Source organism: Ursus americanus, chromosome 2, assembly GCF_024610735.1.
Source record: "Ursus americanus isolate L20-20 chromosome 2, mUrsAme1.1.p, whole genome shotgun sequence".
Taxonomy (NCBI): Eukaryota; Metazoa; Chordata; class Mammalia; order Carnivora; family Ursidae; genus Ursus; species Ursus americanus.
In genome coordinates this window covers 34,306,256-34,326,692 of record NC_142128.1, presented here as the reverse complement: position 1 = coordinate 34,326,692, position 20,437 = coordinate 34,306,256, and the positions used below count along the sequence as shown (strand labels likewise).

Here is a 20,437-nt window from a genome sequence, read left to right as displayed (position 1 = left end):
TTCACACGAACTTTCTCCTTGAGTCCTCACAAGAAAAGCGTGAAATATGATTATGCCCCTGTTTGCTTGAAAACATTTAGGATTAGAAGGATTAAGAAATTTGCCCCAGGTGACCTAGCCAGATCAACTTTGAACCCAGCCTAACTCAGTCCCAAGCCTTCCGTCTTCACTAGTCTCTAAATTTATCCACCGGTGAGTGGAAGTGAAGCAACCACAGGCTCTTCTCCTGGACGTGTCCAGGCAGGGAGTGGTCCAGCGCAAACTCTAGGCAGCTGTCCAATCTCTGCACTCAGGCCAACGTGTGCTTGCTTCTTCTCAACCCTGGATTGCTGGAGCAGCAGTTCTTCCATGTCTGATCTGTCTGGCCAGGGGTTGACAAAATTGTCCTTTAAAAGGCCAGATAGTAAATATTTCCAGCCTTGTGGGCCATCTGGTTGCTGTTGGCAACCACTCAACTCTGTCCATAGCTTGAAAGTAGCCACAGACAGTACAGAAATGAATAGGTGTGATTGCTTCCAATAACACTTTATTGACAGAAACAATCTTAGGGCCGGATGTGGCCCAAGGGCTGTAGTTTACTGACCCCTTTGTTAGGCTAGCATTCCTATCTGAAACGGCCGGACTCCAGACAGCTGGCTGTGAGGGGGAGGAGAGCAAAAGGGACCTTCTTTTCAACGTGCACTTGCATGGGTCTTTGGCACTTTGTGCCATCTTATCACATTTCAACACCAATAATGGAAGGCAGGCACGTAAACAGAATACGCTTCTCTTGGTACTTATCAAAGTAAGATAGAGACATGAATTCAATCTAAATTGGGTGGATTGGCTTAGTTTTGCCCTCCTAAAAAACAACAACCAAATGTGGAGTTAGAGGCCTCATTTTGGTGCCGTTGGCTTTCTCTGAGATCTGCCCCAGGTTCCCTGGGATAAATGGTGAGACTCCATAAACGTACTTCGCATCGTTTGCTTGGGTTGATTCTGGGTCCTTCCGCAGCTTCCAGTAATGCTGGTCTAAAAGGTGCTCCAGAGTGGATCTTTCCAACCAGGAATCAGTGCCTTGCTCCTTCTACGTTTGTGGCTCAGCATTATGGTGACAACATACCTCTGTCCTCTCTTATCATCTCTGAAATAATTCCTTCCATTCTTTACCTATTTTATCAGCCCTTTGATGGGGGGGGGGTTAAAATGCATTACTTCATTTAACCAATTTTCATCAAGTTGTTTCTCTATGCCAGGTACCCTTCCATGCAATGTAAAAACTTCATGAGTAAGGCGTCCTCTCTTTAAAATTTTTTTATTTAAATTCAGTTTAATTAAGCAAGGTGTCCTTAAGTCAGCCTCTGTAGTGTCGAGTTCTTGTGGGCAAGACAGATAATAGATACACAATGCTAATGTCTCAGACTTGCAAACAAATTACAGGGATATTTGGGGGCCATACCCAACAGGAGACTGACCTTCTGTTAACACGGCATTTTTAATGCCTCTTGGTAGGTCAGCTAAATATTGACGTTCTCACCATCCTCCCACATTATAGACACACTTGACCACTGATATCCTATTTCCCTCTTTGAACCCATGGACGGGGAGATTCTGAGACATCTACTGGGCCATGCTCTGCCTGTCACCTCAGTCATAGCACACGCCCGATTTAATGCCCAGCGATTGCCCTCTGCCGGACACAGAGGTGAAGCCACCACCACTGCTCCCTGAGCCCCTGTATCATTCTGTCCCCATCACTGAAGCACCATCTCTCTGCCTGGCGCCACCAGCCCTGCTTTCCCACCATGTGGCACGGCGCTCTGATTTATGAACAGGTGTTTTGTTTTGTTTTGTTTTTACAGCTTTTATTTATTTATTTGACAGAGATAAAACAGTGAGAGAGGGAACACAAGCAGGGGGAGTGGGAGAGGGAGAAGCAGGCTCCCCACTGAGCAGGGAGCCCGATGCGGGGCTCCATCCCAGGACCCTGGGATCACTACCTGAGCTGAAGGCAGACGCTTAACGACTGAGCCACCCTCGCACCCCTGAACAGGTGGTTTTTAAGAGGTTTTTACTAGCTCCTATGTTAACTTATTTCACCTGGACACCAGCTGCCTGGCTCGGTTGTATTTTCAGTCCACGCCCCAGCATCGCCCCAACTGGATTTGCGGCTTCGTCCACAGCGGCAGTTACTTTGGCCGGCTTGTGATCAGAGACAACTTTGTTGTGACTGTTTTGCCCTCTTAAAAAAAAAAGAGAGAGACAATTTCAGGGGGAAGAAAAAAACCCACTAGTTGAACATCCTCCATTGTTTACAGACAGGAATCTGCAAAGAAGACGCCACATTTCGGGCGGCTGCCGTCTAGCTCTCTGGGCGCTTTGGTTATTAATCTCAATGCAGAATGGTGGCTTTCGTGTTTTGCAGATGGGGGTCTCACTTCTGCAAAAGGCTGCCAATTGCAAAAACTACCATCCCGTGGTGTGCCCCCAAACATCTTATTTGTCTTGATATTTCTTTCACAGAAATACATATGACAGATAAGGAGTCACTGGAGGACGGTTTGCTTTGTGTCAGACAGATATTAAAACAATAAACTACGTTGCCCTGGGATTCTAGTGCACACACAGCCAGAGAACGAGGCCGAGACGAGATGTTTGTGAAAGGCAGCGAGGCAGTTGTTCTGGGGGAATTCCCTGGAAACCCCAAGTCCTGTGATAGCGTTGACAGAACGTACTTTTTAATGCTCACGTTTTTATAAGAAGACCAGCAAACTCTCTGGTGCACCCCCCACACTGAACTCCTGGGCCATGCCTGCCTTCCGCTGGTCCTTGGCAGACGTGAGGAAGAAATCCTCCAATGGGTTGAGCAGCTTAGTTTAGAGTCCATTTTTTTAACCACTCCTCTGTACCTCATTTGCTTTCTCCAACTAAGGTAGATTTAAAATGGGGGGAAAAAACACCTATTCTGTGTTCAGACTGAATATGAAATTTTCAGAGGCCAAAAATAAGATCCTGTTTGATTCCTGGAATATAAAGGGGGCAACTTGATGCATTGGGGCTGGTGTGTGTTCCTGGGGGACACAGCTTTGGACACGGAGCCAAGTCCTCTCTCAAAGTCAGCACGTCTGGGAGTGAACAGCTTAGAAGGGGGAGTAAGAACACCCAGCGACATGCAATTCAAGCGCTGGAGGGGGGGCTTCTGGGTGTTTCTGGTGCTTCTGGTGTCCAACCACAGAGTGGCCGCCTCCTCCCCTTGCCTTCTTTCTTTTCGAAAGCAAATCTCCCGGTGCAGTGCAAAGAATCATGAAAGGAAGCTTGAGCTTGCCTCCCATGGAAGGGAAAAGAGCCTGGCATAGTTCATTTAAACATGATAATTTAAACACTCGCTTCACTCCAAAAACACCATTTTCTTAAATCATGTTTTCATTTCTGTAAAAGTACTGTCATGCCAAAAGCTATTTTATTGCTCCTGGAGAATTTGGGGGCAGTGTTAACAAAATGCAGTTTTTAGGACCAAATAACACACCACATATTTTCAATCTGTCTCCCTGGGTTTTGTTTGCATGCAGTGTCAACTCTTGATGCCTAATTGCTTTTTATGTAAAAACAAACGTACCAGAACCACTTCTATAGGCACACCTGCCCAAGGATATATATATCATGCCCACCCTTGGTAATTGCTTCCAGGTTCCAAGAAGCATTTCCCAAAGGCTCATTTCTGCTGGCAAACCCTAGTCCCCAGTATTGGTTTTACAGAATTCTCCCTGAGCAACGATTATTTAATGACAAGACCTGGATTCGGGCAGAGGTGGTCCTAGGACACCAGCGGTTTGACCTTGGCCAAGTCTGATTGCCCTGAGCATACTCGTGAATACCTACCCACTTGTGAGCGTCCTTGTGTGAAGAGTCATTCAGATCGCCTGAGGCGTTTTATCTCCTCAAATGGATGGCTACACTTTCCGGTTCTTCCACAGAAGCCATCTTCTCTGGGACTTTTTAAAAGTTCACCGAAGAAGCTAGTCTGGAATGTTTATGTGAGTCTGGTGACCGGACAACCTATTTCTGAACGGCTTTCTTTTACTCTGTTAAAGATGGGAGTTTGGGGAGGGTTCCAGCTCAGGTATCAGGCAGGCAATTCATAGATCCAGAGGACACCTGTCCTCAAGTTTTGCATGGGGTGTGACTCAAAGGATTGGGATTCAGCCTTCCAAAGTGGAAGTTGACTCTTAAAAGCAGATGGCCTCAACACTGGCCAGCTATACCCACAGTGATGGCTAGAATTGAAGTGAACAACACATTTGCATCATGTTCCCATCCTGTGAGCCACCGCCAACCCCCTCTTGAGGGTTTCACCTGCAGGAGCCGCAGCAGCCCCAGAGAACCATGGGAAATCTTTCCCAACATATGAAACTGATTTATCTCCCTTGCCTTGCTTCCTACATGGAGAGGCAATTCACCAAGCTAGCTGTTTCAGCCACCTGTTAGCCAGATCATGAATGATTTAACAATTGAAACTTTGCTGTGTGTATGCACTCGATAAAGTAATTATTTAAATAAATTATTTGACTTTTTTTCCCATGGCTACCTGATAAAAGCTAAATTGACACCATTACAGGTTTTGTCAAACGAATCGAGGGTGGCAAATCGCTTCACCCAAATTAAAATAGATCTCAGCATCTCACGGCTCTGTCTCCAGCGTTTCTTCAAATGACAGAAAGCACCTTTGCAAATGCCTTCCGCGGTCCCGCCAAGTTAAGCCCTCCAAGATTGAGATTCATTCTCGTTGTGCTGAATGAAATGTTACAGAGATCCTGCCCGGGGTGGGTATTGTCAATACCTGTGAGTAGACAGATCACAAATACATCTTCTGCAAAGTAAAAGCGTATCTCTGCGCATCCGGCAGCCATGGTGCCCACCACGCATGTCTGTTGGATTAATCAGATCATTTGTTAACCCGGGAGAGAAGACACAACAGCTAGCTTCGGGAGGTAAGCGGGAATAAGATGGCAATTATTTAAAAACCAAGGCTGCCGTCCTCATTCAAAGACCTAGCGATGAAAGAATATTCACGTAAGCATTGTGTGTGGGTTTTTTTGCTGCTTTTTGAATTTGTTTTTAAGTTAGGAAACATTTCTGCTTTGGGAACACCGGACTCACTGCTTAGAGTAAATCATCCCTGTGTGTTCATGGCATTTAGTTTTCTTTATTTTTTATCCCTGGACGAGTCATCTATTTCCTTTCTAAGTAAGAGACTGATTCTAACCATGTTATGAGTGAAGTGATATTTGATAACAATATTAGTAAATCAGTTATATAGAGAAAAAAGTGCCTCCTCCCAAATATTATGAAAGTTTTTTTATGCAAGTCTCTCAAATCTTGGAGAAAATTTCTAGTTGAAGTTAGTCATGAGAAGCTCATTATTTTGACAGTAATGAGGGTTGTGTATACAACACCATGCTAGCTTACCCCAGGTCCCCATTGCTGGGAGAGTCCGTTTCCCCAGTATTTTTGGAGATGTGGAGATAAGCCCCAGTGGGGAAGGAAAACAGCTTGTTTGGACTCTTATAAATCAGTAGTGATCCCTGTGGCCTGTATCCAATTAGTAGAAAAGGAGCAAAGCCCTTCCAGGTGTCTTGAAATCTCAGCACATAAATAGAGAACAGAAGAAATGGCGCCTGCCCTCCTCCTGCTTCCACCTCCTGCCCCCAACCAGGAGCATATCGAGGTCTCAGGTAGGCTTGTCAACAGATTCCCCTGCAAATTCACTCAGTCCATGATGAATTGCGCTGGTTCTCTTGCTTGTGAGATGAATGTAGGGAGAGGATGCAGCAGTTTGTATTGTTATAAGAGGCCATAGAAGGGGAGTAAAATCTGAGAGTCGCTAAGGAGCAGGGAGAGAGTGGAAGTAGAAAGTTTTTTCCCAGAGCCGACACAGGATGCCTTGGTCCCACGTGCCTCGTTGCTTTGTCGTATGATAGATAAGATGATGGGCTCTTATGTCAGGCTGTCTGGGTGTAGAGCACGGGGCGAGTTTCTGGGCTGCTGTGCCTCTTCCCGCTCTCCCCCGGAAAGTGAAGGTAGCAGTAACACCTGGCTCGAATGGTTTTGTGAAGATTTACTGACTTAATCTTTGGGTCTGCGGTTAGCAAGTGTCAGTAAATAGTAGCTGATATATCATACAGTTGACTCTCCTCTGTCTGATAATGGAGTACGAGAGGCTGGATTTGGGCCAGCTGTGATCACAGCTTTGCTTCGACTTTTCCGGTTATTGTTGTCTGGACTTTGCTCAAGTGAGGTTGAGTCCCTCATCACTCTCGTCCTCGCTAAACCTGACTTTCTCTTAGAATATGCACCTTTCATAAGCAGCATGGTAGCAACTCTCACAGGTTCAAGGGCTGACCGCCATTTTCCCTCTGTAGCTGAACGACTGTTGAATTCTGAGCTCGTCTGACAACATACTCAATAAACATTGCAGTAATTACCCGAGGCCAGGTAAACCTGTAGGTGCTAGAGACACAGTATTGACCAAAATAAAGTCTGTAGGACGTCCCCACGGAGAGCTATATAATGAGCGTGCAATCCAGTGAGATGGTAAGGGCCACTTGAGTCAAGGGAAGGAAAAAGGCTAGTGACAGGAGTGGCCGAGAGACGTCGAGAAGATGGGGAGAAACTCTTGGGGGAGGAAGTGACAATGAAGCCAGCATTTGAGTGAACCAATCAACTCAACATTTAGGGACAAGACAAAGGAAAGAGAACGTGCAGAGAAGCCACACAGAAGGAGCAGCCAGAGGAGGCTGAAGGAGAAGGCAGCATTGCAGCCTCATACAGTAAAGATTTAGGTCAATACATTCAGCTCGGACAGTCTAGCCAGTAGGGCAATGTCACCATCTTTTTTTTTTTTTTTTCCCCTTCACGTAATGTGCTTTTCTCTCCAAGTTCAAGTTCTTGCCAATTCCTTCGACACATCCTAATCAGACCTAGAACAGCCAAGAAACTTCTGGCTAATTTGGATTTGACTAAAACTTTTGTACCACGATGCTATGTAGAGAGATTCAATTATGGTGCGCAATGTTTTGTGAGTAACTACCACCCATAAAAAGTTAATTAATCAGGGCTGTGTCAATTTCCTCGTGCCATGTCAATTTGCTGCCAGGTAATTAATCACTAATCACCCACCAAGCAGCAGGCTGGGGGGACAATCCATGAGCCATTTATTGTCTTTTCCCAAATAAATGGCACACGCAGCCAGGAAGAAACACATCTTGCCTTTCATAATATTTTTATCGACACTTTTGCAAGTTGTAATAGACTGTAGCAACAAGCAGCTGCAGTTCAATGGGATATGAATATTAAGGAAACAAATGAGCGGAGATTTATAGGACATTGCATTTCTGTTATGTCAGTTTTGAGATTAAACCCAGCAAATGAACAGTGAAAAATTACTCTTCCATGTGGGGAATGGTGATTAGACTTGTACATTAATTAGAAATTTTTGTTTTCCTATTCAATGCATCTCAAATGAGGATGTCCTATAAGGAACTGTTTGTCCAAAATGTAGATTTATTCACTTCTAAACAGCAGTATTTAATATCAACGTGTATTTTGAAATGAAACAAGAGTCAGTCCCAAATGTGTGTTTCAGGGATAGATATATGAGAATATGAGAATCAGAGATTCCAACAAATTAAGTGGCTATTTTGGTCTTTTTGTAAATGACTAAATGGGTGGAACACCCCCTTTCTCTCCCAAAACCTTGAAATTGCTGAATTTTAACAAAATTGAAAGCCTTTCCATTTTTGTTTTGACCTAGAACTAAATGTGCTCCATCGTATTAAATTTCCCATTTCATGTCATTCAAAGATAGTGACCCAGTTGCGTATAAATTGTTATAAACCAATTTGATGTACTTTCGTTTGAGATTCATTTTGAAAAAATAAGCAAACATATTTGTCATTTGGAAAAAATCTTTTTTTTTTTTCCTTTTACTATTCATTGTGATGTTTATCACACCATGCTCTACCTCTGAAGTTGAACTATAGCTGGTTGTTTATTTTGCCTCGGCATGTTACCTATTATGCCACTTCTTAATTTACGGTCCAGCACATGAAACACGAGTTCCCCCAAGGGGAATCCTGCAGAACCATGAACCTGCTGTTGAAAGCACGTCTGCACCCCCAGAATTGTGTAAGTGAATATTTCCTACCGTAAATTACCCACGGAACAATCCAACCCCAAATTAGCATGGACGCCTCCGGTCTTAGGCCATTCCAAGGGTGGGCAAAGTCGGCATTGTTGCCAAAGGCAGAGACGAGAGGGACAAAGAGAAGCCCTCTCCTCCGTCCTGATGGAACACCTTTTCCAGGGCATCTGGCAACCTCATGCAAATTCAAACCAGAGCACAAATGCAAAGAATAATTGCCCATTACAGCGGCTGTATATTTTTATGGCTTTGATGCAGAATCTGCCCCCCTGTTGGCTTTTGCATCTGCTACTCTTCCATCTCTCCCAAAGCTCTAAAACTTTAATATGCACTTTATAACCCTCAAGTATTTTCCACTGGTTTTGTGTTTCTTCTTTTGGGATTTCCGGGCTGGTGAGATGATCTCATTTGTGTTTATTTCGAAGGTAAGCACCATATTCGTAAAAGAGACAGAGGGGGAGCGCACGTTTGTCACTGTAAATACACTGAGTGAAGAGCTCAGAGAAGGTGGGAGGTGGGGGCTTTGTCTTTGATGGGAGACAGGCAGTAAGCAGTTGACACTTTGGTAAATGGCCCATTTGGCTGGTTGATACACCCACACATCTTCCGTTTAAAAATGTTGATCCGCCTTGATACTTGAGCACATCACAGCGTGCCTCTTGTTACATCCCTAAAGTTTCCATTTCATTGAGTTCCATGCTATACAACTCCTCATGCCCAAGAACTGAGTGAGTTATTCCACCACCACTCCCCCAAAATGCACTGCGGGTATAAATCTCGCTGAAGGTTGGGAGTGGGTAGGCAGGGAATGTTGATGTGTCAACAGGATGCGCAATTGGTATTTGCTCCAAAGCTCTTGCCCTGTTTTCTTTGAGAGAAACTCATTTTTACCTTATGAGCTAAATCCAATTTTCGTTGCAGTGATACCAGATTTTTCACTCTGATTCATGCTGCATAAGGTTTAAGAGGGAACCTTTCCAGTATAATGAACCATTGTTGTTGTTGTTGTTGTTTTCCTTCTTCCCTTGTCTTCGTCATGCCAACAACTAAGGATTTATATTGCGTCCACAGAGCAACCTGAATACTTTCCATTGTTCCCCAATGATGGTCTCTTTACATGTTTATTAACTGTAAGTTCAGCTAGGAAAAAAAAAAAAATCCAGCTCCATAATTTGGTGTCTTTTCTTTCTAACACTGTTCTTTCATTAACAAAGAGGCTTTTACAAACATGGGATAGGGTGACAGGTTTATGACTTTTATTAACATTGATTTACTCCGTTCCAGAAACGGAGAGGACATTGTGAGTTTCCATTTGGCATTTTTGCGTTAGATTTATTTAACATTTATTGCCCACTTACTGGGTCCAAACTCCTGAATTGGGGCATTGATAGACAGTGTGATAACTTTGACTCAACCAAAGATAGGTGTCGTGTCCCAAAGTAAGCACATAATTGAGTGGTCTTTTTTCTCTGTGGTTTAAGGATAAAGCCATTTCGGTTTTGTTTCATCTGTATCTGAATCCTCTGTCTAGGTAATTGCTTCACATATGCATTTAACCGTGTCCCAGCACCAACAAACCAATGCATATGGTGGCCAAGTAAACAAACAAATGAGTTCCTTCTGTCCTAAATTGAGTCTAAAGGAAGCTTAACGAAGTTGTGGGGTGCTGTGTTTTGTCTTTTTGTTTGTACCCTTGCAATTGACCATTCATCTTAGTGGCAAGAGAAGGGAGCCACTTGGAATCCTAAACCCACGGCAGGGGGTGGACCTCCTCTAGGGGAGAGGAGGAGAAACACAGAAGGCTCAGCCACATATCAGAGGAGTTAGGGATTAGAAGTGCTCTTATGTTCCATTGTTCCTTATGGCACATATTTACTGCACCCAGAGACTGAGATTTGCTCGGTTGCCAGAGAGCATTGTCTGAGGCTCTGTGAAGGAAGGAATCTGACCTCTGAGGCCCCCCAGTGTCTGGGGGGCATGTCTGACTCCCGCTTTTCCCCAGAGCTAGAACCTGATCTCCAAATCCTGACACAGCACAGCAATGAACGTGAATTTCAATGAATTAAGGTTTTGCAATAATTCCAGCTACAATACCTTTATCCAAGTCCTCTCTCCTTTTATCAGAATCACACATATGCCAAGTGTGGCTGTCATTCCTGGGCCAGTGCAGCACCTGTGAGCATGGCTGTAGAACCTACTTCTCTAGGGATCGTGACTGAGAGCCAGTTGTGTCGTTGGCCTCCTGGGTATGTGCGAACCCCGGGCAGGACACTTCGTACAGAGGGCAGCGTTATGGAAGGTGCAAGGTGGAGAGGCAGTGCCTCTACGGTCCCAAAGGAGGGAGACTAACACTGGTTCACCTCCAAAGGGTATCCGGGCACCTGCTCTGAGCCAGGCACTCTTCTAAATGAACAGATGGAGATCTCTGCCGTCGTGGAGTTTACATTCTAGCGACATTGGGAGTCCTTCTCTTTCATTTCTGTCACCCTAGCTACTTGATTGCTAGTTCACCTGGAGAGCTTTGTGACAGCTTCCTTCCAAAGGAGATTAAAACATAAATAAAAGTAGGAAGCAAGGGAGGAAGGACGGAAAGAGAAAGGGAGGGAGAAAAGGAGGGGGGAAAAGAGGACCAGAATAAGAAGGAAGGAAAGTAAGAGGAAAGAGGAAGGAAATGTTCATTAATCATAATGACGAACTAGAGGCTTCATAAGGACAGCCCTTGGCAGCCCAAGACTGGTAACAAAAAAGAGATAGCTGAGCAAATCCTCTATCTGGGAGACACCCAGTCTCCCCCCATGATGGCTCTGGTCCAAAGCATGAACCGCAGAACCTCCTTATTTTGCCTAAGGGCACCTGACCTCCCGGAAAAGTGATTTTCAAACCAGGAGTGATGTGTTGTCCTTCCTGTGTCCCTTTAACAAAATAAGAATCCCTCTAATGTGCCAAGCTTGGAGGAGCCCCCAAAAGTCTCACATGGAGACCTGTCCTCCCTCATCCTGCATCGGGAGGGACATCTCCCCCCTGTAGCCAAGGGTACATTTGGAGTCCTGGCTCCACACTTCCAGCAGCTTGTGCCGCCCCCGCTCTGCTGCCGAGCTTCTGTTTCGTGTTGTATCTCAACATCTAAATCCTCCAAGAATTATTGTAAAACCTGCTTGTCGCTGAGAGGGATCTGTTCTCACTCACTGTGCGCGGGAGCTGGCGATAATGAATGGGTCAGCATAATTACCGTGTCTCCTCACCCAGGCAGCCAGCTGCTCTGCCAGATTGTGAATTTTTCATGTTCTTTATTTCAAAATCCAGGGCGTTCCTATGAAAACTTAGTATTTGAACTGTGGCAAGGTAGAGTTGGAGTCCCAGCCACACTCGCTCATTTTCTCGCCAGTCCTGAACAAACAGCTCCTATCTCATTACTTCTGGGCTCTTACGGTGTTAGGACTTAGTGGCTTTCCCCATTAAGAGCGACACCTCTCTACAATTTCAAGCACATTCGTTGAAACACAAGCCAGGGGATGTGGGTGAGTAGGGGCTGGCAAGCTGAGAGTTAAGTATGGCTGCACGATTTGACTTTAACCACAATATGAGAAAAAGGTTAACAATAACATATATGGTGTTTTCGGCATAAATAGATAAAATCATTCTGACTCTGTTGTACAATCACAGCATTTTGCCCTCCATCCTGAGACAAAGATCTGGTGGAATCCATGAGAACGTGCAGAGAATTACAGATGATAGTCAGTCACTCTTCACTTTGGGTTCAAGGGTTCTATTCCAGCCCATGCAATTCTGTGAGGGGATTGGGGATGGCAGCTGTGGGAGACCCCCACCCATTTCATCTCCCCACCCCCTGCCACTTCCCTCCACCCCCAGGAAGCTAGGATATAGTGTACCCAAAGACGCTGTGGTAATGACAGATGGGATGGAGGGCTTCTGCTCCTGAATGTGGTGGTAAGAAGGGGAGAAGCCCCCCACCCCTTGGCAGTTTGGATATGAACTGGAGGCAACTTCAACACCGCATGAGACACAGCATCCTCGGAGCAGTTAGGTGTTCCCCCAAATGGAGCTCCTGGAGAGAGGTGTGCGTCTCCTGATTACCTACGTTTGAGAGACTCCCTTGGGGTAGGACGTTCTGAGCATGGAGGCCGCTGTCCCTCCCAGCCTTGTCTGTCCTTACAAACACTGTGTGAGCTCCCAGGAGAAGAGCAGGGTGCGGGGTGCATGCAGGGGAGGAAACTCTTGCCACCCTGCTTCTTTCTACCTGTTTTTCCCTCTGGAAAGCTCTTGTGTGTTAGGGGAGAGGGTCAAGAAAAGAACCTGGGACAAGTAGGGGAGGTTGACTGGAGAGTCTGTCCATCCTTCGAACTGCCTACAACTTACAACTTCATTTTCTTGTTTATGTGTTTAAGCCACCCCTACGTTCATTCAGGTGTCCAATATTTAAAATCCTGCTGTGGGTAAGGTCAGGGGGCTTCTGTTGGGGAGGCAGGAGCAGAAGCCAAGACAGATGGGCGGAACTTCCGGTTGATAGGGGAGAGAAAAGGTAACATGTTGACGGGACCCCCTCTTTTCGAAACCAACACCTATGAGAGGTTGGGTGTTCTGGGCCTTTAATACGGATCTCCTGCCGCAGTGGATTCCTCAGTGTGATTTCCCAGAGAAGTGCCTCCTCCCCGGGATGCGGTTTGGGCGCCCTGCCTGCGGTTTAGTGGGGATGGCACGCTCGGGGCTGGCATAGTGAGAGCGCTGTGAGATTCAGATATGGAGAAGCAGCAGCAGTGGTTTCCTAAAGGCTTCCTGGGCCCCAGTGTGTCAGGATTTGCAGTCACCCTAGGAGGAAGGACATCCCAGGCAGAGGCAAGAGAATGAATTATCAGGGGTCTCTGGCCCCAGGCTTAATTTCCCTCTGGACTCCTCAGCAAGCCCTCCCACTCAGAGAATTTTCCTCCGAGGAGGAAAGCTCAGCCCATACCCTCTTCTTAAGAGTTGAGTTCCCAGACTTCTCTGTAATTATGGTTGTGTGTGCCTTAAAAGCTGTTAAATGGTTTGGGGGCTGATGGGACATTGGTAACCATTGGCACATAAGGGCTTTGCACACTTGCGATGTATGCACATGTCCGTAGGAACTCTGTATTGCAATAAAAAATTTTAACAAGCAATATATGTAAAGGAAAATGTGGGACATAAATAAAAATGGGATAGGGAAAGTGATCAGTAGACAACATACAGTTCAGCCCCAGAGATAACTAGGAACACACTGAAACGTGTGCATACGTATACACAGTGTATGCACATACACACGTACATCGAAATATGCATATGTACAGTTCACGTACACGTGTGCACACACAACACACCAGTGGCGTGCACATTCACTACACATGCACAGACATGTGCGGATACATCATACACGTATATCGTGTGCTCAGACATATAAATATCTTACAATATACATATGTGTGTATATAGATACATAGATGTTGGCGACATAAGACACATACTTCTTGCAGTCTATCTTTGTAGAATTTTAACTTTGTGCGGTGAGCTTGTCTCCTGTTATCACGAATTCTTTGTGAATGTCATTTCCATATTCTCTTGGACACAGGGACCACGCCTTAACTAGCCCACTCTGGAATCGGACCTTGACCTCCTCCCTGCTGCCTGCCTTTGGAACCCCGCCTCCCAGACAAGGGGCAGGTGTCCAGCCTCGGCGGCAGGGAGAAGGGCCCGGGGTGGGCGGGTTGCCCTGAACCACAGGTGTGCTTCTGAAAGCCTCTGCTCTGCTCTCTCCTTTCCCGCCCGCAGTGCCCGGCTTCCCGTATCCAGCAGCCACCGCCGCGGCCGCCTACCGAGGGGCGCACCTGCGAGGCCGCGGCCGCACCGTGTACAACACCTTCCGGGCCGCGGCGCCCCCGCCTCCGATCCCGGCATATGGCGGGTAAGTGGGGCGGCCTTCCCCCCCCTCCCCCCGGCGGACCTCCCGCACCAGCACCCCCCCCCCCGTTTGTGAGCGCATGCCGGTCTTGACTGCCCCACCAGAACCGCCCCAGCATGCAGCCCGGCGCGCGCCTGCCGTGGAGCACCTTGCAAAGAGTAGTGAAAAATGAGTGTAATTTGTCCTGTCATGGTTGGTGCCTTTAAGCATTCTACATGTCACATGTTGTTATGTAAATTCTCTCTGAGACTGAATGCTGGAGAACAGAGAAATGGCTACAGCCAAAGATGTATTTCTGATGATTGCAAACATCTGGTTATTAAGGAGGTTGGATCACATTTGCCCCTTGAATCCGTCCATGGAGGGACATGAAGTCCCCAAACATAAAAGTTCACTTGGGTGGTCTTGTTCCCCTCCCCAAAGACACCTTGCTCGTCAAGGTTTATGAACCCTTGCCCGAAAAGAGAAAATTAGGTGTGGAGTCAAATGTGAACATTCTCGAAAGTTCAAAGAAATTGGAAGTAAGACCCGTTTCCGTTGGATTTTCCAAAATGGGCATTTGGCTTCCTTTCCCCTCTGCAAGGAAACACGGGGTAGCGTGTTTCCCATTGGCGGTTTGGTATCTGTGCGCATGGACTCCTGCATTGCCAGGTGAAGATCAAGGAATGGCAGGGAATGCAAAGAAACAGGGGTCTCGGTGTGGTGGACTGCAACCCCGCAGTGCTCCCCTTTCTGTCCTCCTGTTAAGGGCTCCTCCTGGAACATTCCAGAACCTCTGGAATCAGGGAGAAAGGGGTGTCTCTGCCAGTCCTCGGGATGTTTGAACTGTCTGGAGACATTCTGGTTTGTCACAGGAGCTGGGAGGTGGAGGCCAGGGATGTTGCCGGATTGCCACAGTGCACAGGGTGGCCCCCTAGCGTGGAGATATCAGGCCCCAAATGTCAGTAGCGCTACTCAGAAAAACTCAGCGATGCCTGAGACGGTTTGGCATGAGGGTTTCTTGGCCAACGACTGGCTTTCTGGTCTGTAGAAAGAATATGGCTGTATTCCAGGCTGTGTGAAAAGGGTTAATGCATTTTTTTATACCTCTGTTGCTTATAAATCGTTTAGGAAACCTGAATTATGCTAGGTCATCTCTCTATTATACTGATGACAAAAGGAACCACTCTTTTTTCATTATTTATTCGTATCTCACCCATTGCAGAGGAGAGCATATGAAGTGTTTCAAACACAAATGCAATGAGACAAAGTTAAGAATATAAATAAATGAAACTAAATGGAATCACCAGGAAGAGAAAACAAAGGCAGAGAGATCATTCGGCATCCATTGTTTCCTGTGTTGTCCTTAGCCTTGGGTCATTTCTGAGTTTCTTAGTGGACAAAACAATAGCGAAAATTTCTTTGTCATGGAAAGATGGTGGATACTTACAAACCAAGTATGACTTTGCCCTAAATTCTCCTCACCCTCCAAAAACATGCATCCGCACCTCCTAAGCCTTTACCTGACCACGTGATATAAGGAAGCATCCACAGTGTTAATCATTATTTCCAGCCCCACAGTGTTGAGCCTGTTTTATAGACCCAGAAATGCAGAAATAAAGACGTGTTATTCCCAAGGTCACACAGTAAGTTGTTATGAAGGGAAGAAAGCCCACCAAGTTACCCTGTAGGCTCATGTAATTACTAAAGCAAGATTCATAAGCCATAAATACAAAATTACATGTTGATACCACATTAGTTTGTCTGAAAATTATTATCTTAGTAGACGGTAATTGTAGCTTTTCGGTATATGTACCCTCAGTATCTCACTACTATACTGAACAGGAAAAAAAATAAAATTATATGGCTTATCCTCATATGAACAATTCATAAAAATCTCAAAATAACACACCTGCCATAAAATTGAAATTCGCTAAGTTACAATGAACTCGCTCTTTGCCGGGAATAACCACGCATAACTAATTAATGCCACGTTCACCAGGGAGAGACACAGGCACCTCCAAATGGTGAAGCGACGTGTTTGTGACTGCTTCAGATGTGACTTAAGTATTCCAGAAACGTTTCTAATCATTTTCGTTATAATGGTACACTGTGCCTCTTTGCTGGTAATGTTCCTAGTGGAATCCTGAAACCACCGTTAGTAGTAAGATGAAATTCTCAACCCAGGAGGAGGAGGAGCAGAAGGGCTGGGGGTGGGGGGGAGTGTCCATGTCCGCAAGTTCTGTAAGAGCAAAGTGCTGGCTGAAAGTAGGAAATTCAGCGAGGGTCTTCGGCTGTATTACATACTGCCTGGAGTGCGCCCGCGCCGAACAAGAAAGTGTGAACCCAGCATCTTAAATGAAGGCTTCCCTTTTCCTCTGCTTGTTCTGTTGGCTGAGGCTGCAGGAGACTGCAGGGGGCGGGGGGCAACTCATTTTGGAAAGAATAGCAGAGGACAGCATAGAGCAGACATGGGCTGGTGTGCTGAGAGCCCTGAGCTTGAGTGGAAGCAAACAGCAGAGATTGGAAACCTCCTTCTGTTTCCAGAAAGTGATGTTATCGGCATTCAGGTGGTGCAGGTGATAGTGTGGATTTCCTGTAGCCGTTTGTCTCCAAAGTCCTTCAGGGGGAGATTTGTAGAGTCGACTAATGTCTTTACTCCAGTGCAGTTCAGCCTAGCATCCCTTTTCTCGCTTCCAAACCCCGTCTTGCACCTTCGGAGGAGTTCCTTCCAGTTAGGGGCAGGGGGCACCATATACACTAATAATCTCAATAAATGCGATAAGTGATAAGGGTGTTGTGTGAGCACCAAGGAAGGCCCCTTAGCTCAGCTTGGGTTTTTAGAGAAGGCTTCCAGGAAAAGAAGAAATGTAAGATGCACTGAAGTCCAACCACGTCCTAAATTGCCACGCTGAGATCCCATTCTCCCTCACACCCGGTGATCCCCATCTTTTCTAAGATGTCACCCAGCGAGCTGCATTTATTACAATTTTCTATGTGTCACCAGTTGAAGATACAGCTAACTGCCAACCTAACCCTCTGCTCTTCATGAAGTATGCAGTATATACTTGGTTACTGAAATTCCAGCCAAAAATGTGTCATTTATCCTATGTCCATGTACGGCTTCCATACTGTTTTCCCAAGATATTGGAAAAAAAAAAATCTGGGGCGCCTGGGTGGCTCAGTCGGCTAAGAGTCTGACTCTTGGTTTTGGCCCAGGTCATGATCTCACAGCTGTGGGATCAAGCCCCACATCAGGCTCTGTCCTCAGTGTGGAGTCTGCTTCAGATTCCCTCTCCCTCTCCCTCATAGACACCCTCTCTCTCTCAAATAAATAAATTTTTTAAAAAAATCTTTAAAAATAAACCCCACAGAACCTCCATGGCTACTTCTGTGGAGCCTTGGGTGACCCTCGGAGGTATCCAACATCAAGATAGCCATACAGGCAGACTCACCAAGCGTGCCTTCCCATTCATCCATTTCCTCTGATTGATTTGGTTTCTCCTCCACATCCTGGTATTCTCTGAAGTCGCTCCCAGCAAGTAAAGAGCACAGGTTCCAAGAGGCCCTATTCTCTTCTTTCTCACATAGCTCAAAGAACCTTCTTGGGACATTAACACATGATGTTAACCCCGCCCTGGGGGGAGGGGTTCTGGTTGGACCATGGAGGGACCCGAGGAATGGGTGGAAAACCTAGACTGAGCCACCCAATTGATTGTCAACATTAACTGAACGAGGATGGGTGATGAGTTAGAAACCTGTCTGACCCCTTTCCTGGGAGGCTCCTGCAGTTCATAGACCCCCATTCCCTGCAAGCCACAGAGCTGGCTTTGGTCGGAGGCACTTCGATAGTTTCTGGAATATGTAGATCATAAATAAAATACTATCTGGTGAATGGATTCTGAGAGCGCTGAATCACTAGGTCTTCCCTATTTCTCCGTGCATTTGATCCTGGAGTCAGTTTTGATAGAGAAGCCTCAGTGTCCAGTCTGTCCTCCTATGACTCACATGAGGGAGAAATTGCCCACTGGGCCATGGCCATCCAAAGGAGCTTACAGATTGATGACCCATGGATGGAGGCGGCCCCCCCAGACTCAGTACAACATCTGATACTGGAAGACAGCAACTGAACCCCAACACCCTCCCGAAGGAACCCCGTGAGACTGGCCTCGCCAAATCCTTGCACTTAATTAATTAGCTACTTAACTATTAAGCGGCTACTACCACGTGCCTGCTCTGTACCATGCGTGTTGTCTGGGGACACAGCAGAGTGCTCTAATGGAGCATCAAGGAATATTTTTAAAATTGTTATTATTCTAAGCTAACCATCCAGCATCTGCTATAGGGTTTTGGTCTTGGTTCTCTGGGTATCTTTGAACAAGGTGTTCTATACTTGCCCGGGAAATTACATATGACCCATCAATGGACAATTTCTCAGAGTTACCTTGAGAAGTGGTCTGAGGACACTCTGTACTAGTTTGTGTATCGGAGAGATGTGGGAGGATCTCAGGGAAAAAACTTCAAGCTCGCCCGTGTAGGAGTGAGAGCCACACACAGATCCTTGGGAACGCTTTCAGAGTAGGTCCTAGGAAAGCGTCTGACACCAGCCTCTAGGGCTATGTGTATGTGTCTTTCTGGCTATACATCACCCACACTTCCTGGCTTTAATTTCTAAGCATCTTATCCTCAGACTGCATTGTCTGTTGTTTAGGACCCTTCTTATTTAATATGAACACTAGGAACTGAAGTCATCACCTGTTACCAGAATATTTTCCAGAATTCTCTCTAGCTTTTTATTTGTGTGTTTGGTTCTGGTGTGAATTCTTCTTTAAACTTCCAGCCAGTTTTAAAGTGTAACCTCTGTTACATTTTTTTTAAAAAACTCCTGATTTGAATGCATCTATAGACAAACACCATAAATCAGTGGTTCTTAAATTTGGGGGGGGGAGGGGTGAGTTGTGTCACAGATGCCTTTAGAAATAATTAAAAATGTGGTTTCCCTAGGAAAATGTTGGTATACACATACATATATCCATACACAATAATATACAAATGCCAGGGAGTTTATGGACCCGTATCTATTCAAAAACAGCTAGATTTCAACGCATTAAAATTTTAATTTATTTTCCACTTGGAAGGGGCAGCAAGGTAGAGCAGTTTTAAATAACCTCTCCTTCAGGGATGCATTTGTGGTGGGCATATAGTCTATTACACAAACAGATTGTATAGTTTGGGCATCCTATACTCTCTCTTTTTTTTTTTTTTTTAAGGAAACTGATTTGCTATAGTGCAATCATTCCCTGCTTGCATTCAACCAGATATTTAACTACTGTTATTACCTTTCTAAGAAAATGAGTTGTGCATTTGCATTATGTTCTTGCAAAAGCATATTGCAGGCCCAAAGTGATTGGCAAGCAATGCGATTACCTTTGCACGGCTAGACAGACCGCCTTTGCATTAAAATTGGACTGCACCTGTTCAGTGCATGACGGCAACTCCCTCTCTTGTACAGGGTGCAGTGAATTTATCTATAGATCCATACTTGCCACCGACTCCTGCCCTCCTTTCCTTAAACATCTGGTATTTTAAGTGTACCTCTTTCTTGGGGCTTTAAAAAGTCTTTAGACACATTCCCAGAAACCAGCGTGAGAGTCTGTTAAGAGCCTTCCCATGACCAGCTTCTGTTTAGAATAGGGCCTAGGAGACTGCCCCAGTCTCCTAGGTCAGTGCCGTCACAAATGTAAGGAAAAAGAACATGTGGAGGGCGGTGTCCCTTAGATCGATGAGCCTATTGGTCCCCGGGCCAGCAGCATCAGTGTCCCCTGGTTCTTGTTAGAAATTGGAATTTTAGACCCCCCCCCCCATCCAGACCTATTGAGTCAGAAACTCTGGGCTGGGCGTGGGACCCAGCCGTCTGTTTTAACAAGCCCTCAGATGACCTTGCCTAGTGCTAAAGTTTGGCCACTGTCGGCCACAGCAGTTCAAAGAGGGCGGAGAAGCCAAGACTCTCTGGACTAGAATCGCAGCTCAGCCACTTTAGTTTCTTTATATCTGTAGGGTGATGCCGGTATTCTCCAACTCACGGGGGTATTCGGGTGAAATGGGCTAATGAGCGCATGATGCTTAGACCAGGGCCTGACACAGAGTCATCATTCTAGAAATGGGAGGACCAGTAGTGTTTGGGCTTGGGCTATCACCAGCTGTTTAGGAGGAAAAACAGCATTCTGGTGCAAGTTGCAGCCCATCAGTTGGCTTCGTTTCCGAACACCAAAGAGGCCAGCAGTATCGGTTCCTTGTCTTTAGAGCTATCCTGAAAATAGATCACTTGCTCTCTCCATCATCCCCCC

General features: G+C 45.9%; 1 protein-coding gene across 20 annotated transcripts in view; it reads left to right on the top strand.

The window, feature by feature from the left end:
• RBFOX1 (RNA binding fox-1 homolog 1) overlaps positions 1-20,437 on the top strand; it is a 1,395,365-nt gene that overhangs the window by 1,323,753 nt on the left and 51,175 nt on the right. For all 20 annotated transcript variants that reach the window (XR_015728091.1, XM_087870651.1, XM_087870643.1 and 17 more), the window contains one exon: positions 13,982-14,114. Coding sequence is in view for 19 of the 20 variants with exons in the window: in XM_087870651.1 (XP_087726777.1) it covers positions 13,982-14,114 (133 nt within the window). In the remaining variant the exon portion in view is untranslated. The remainder of the gene's footprint in view (positions 1-13,981; positions 14,115-20,437) is intronic.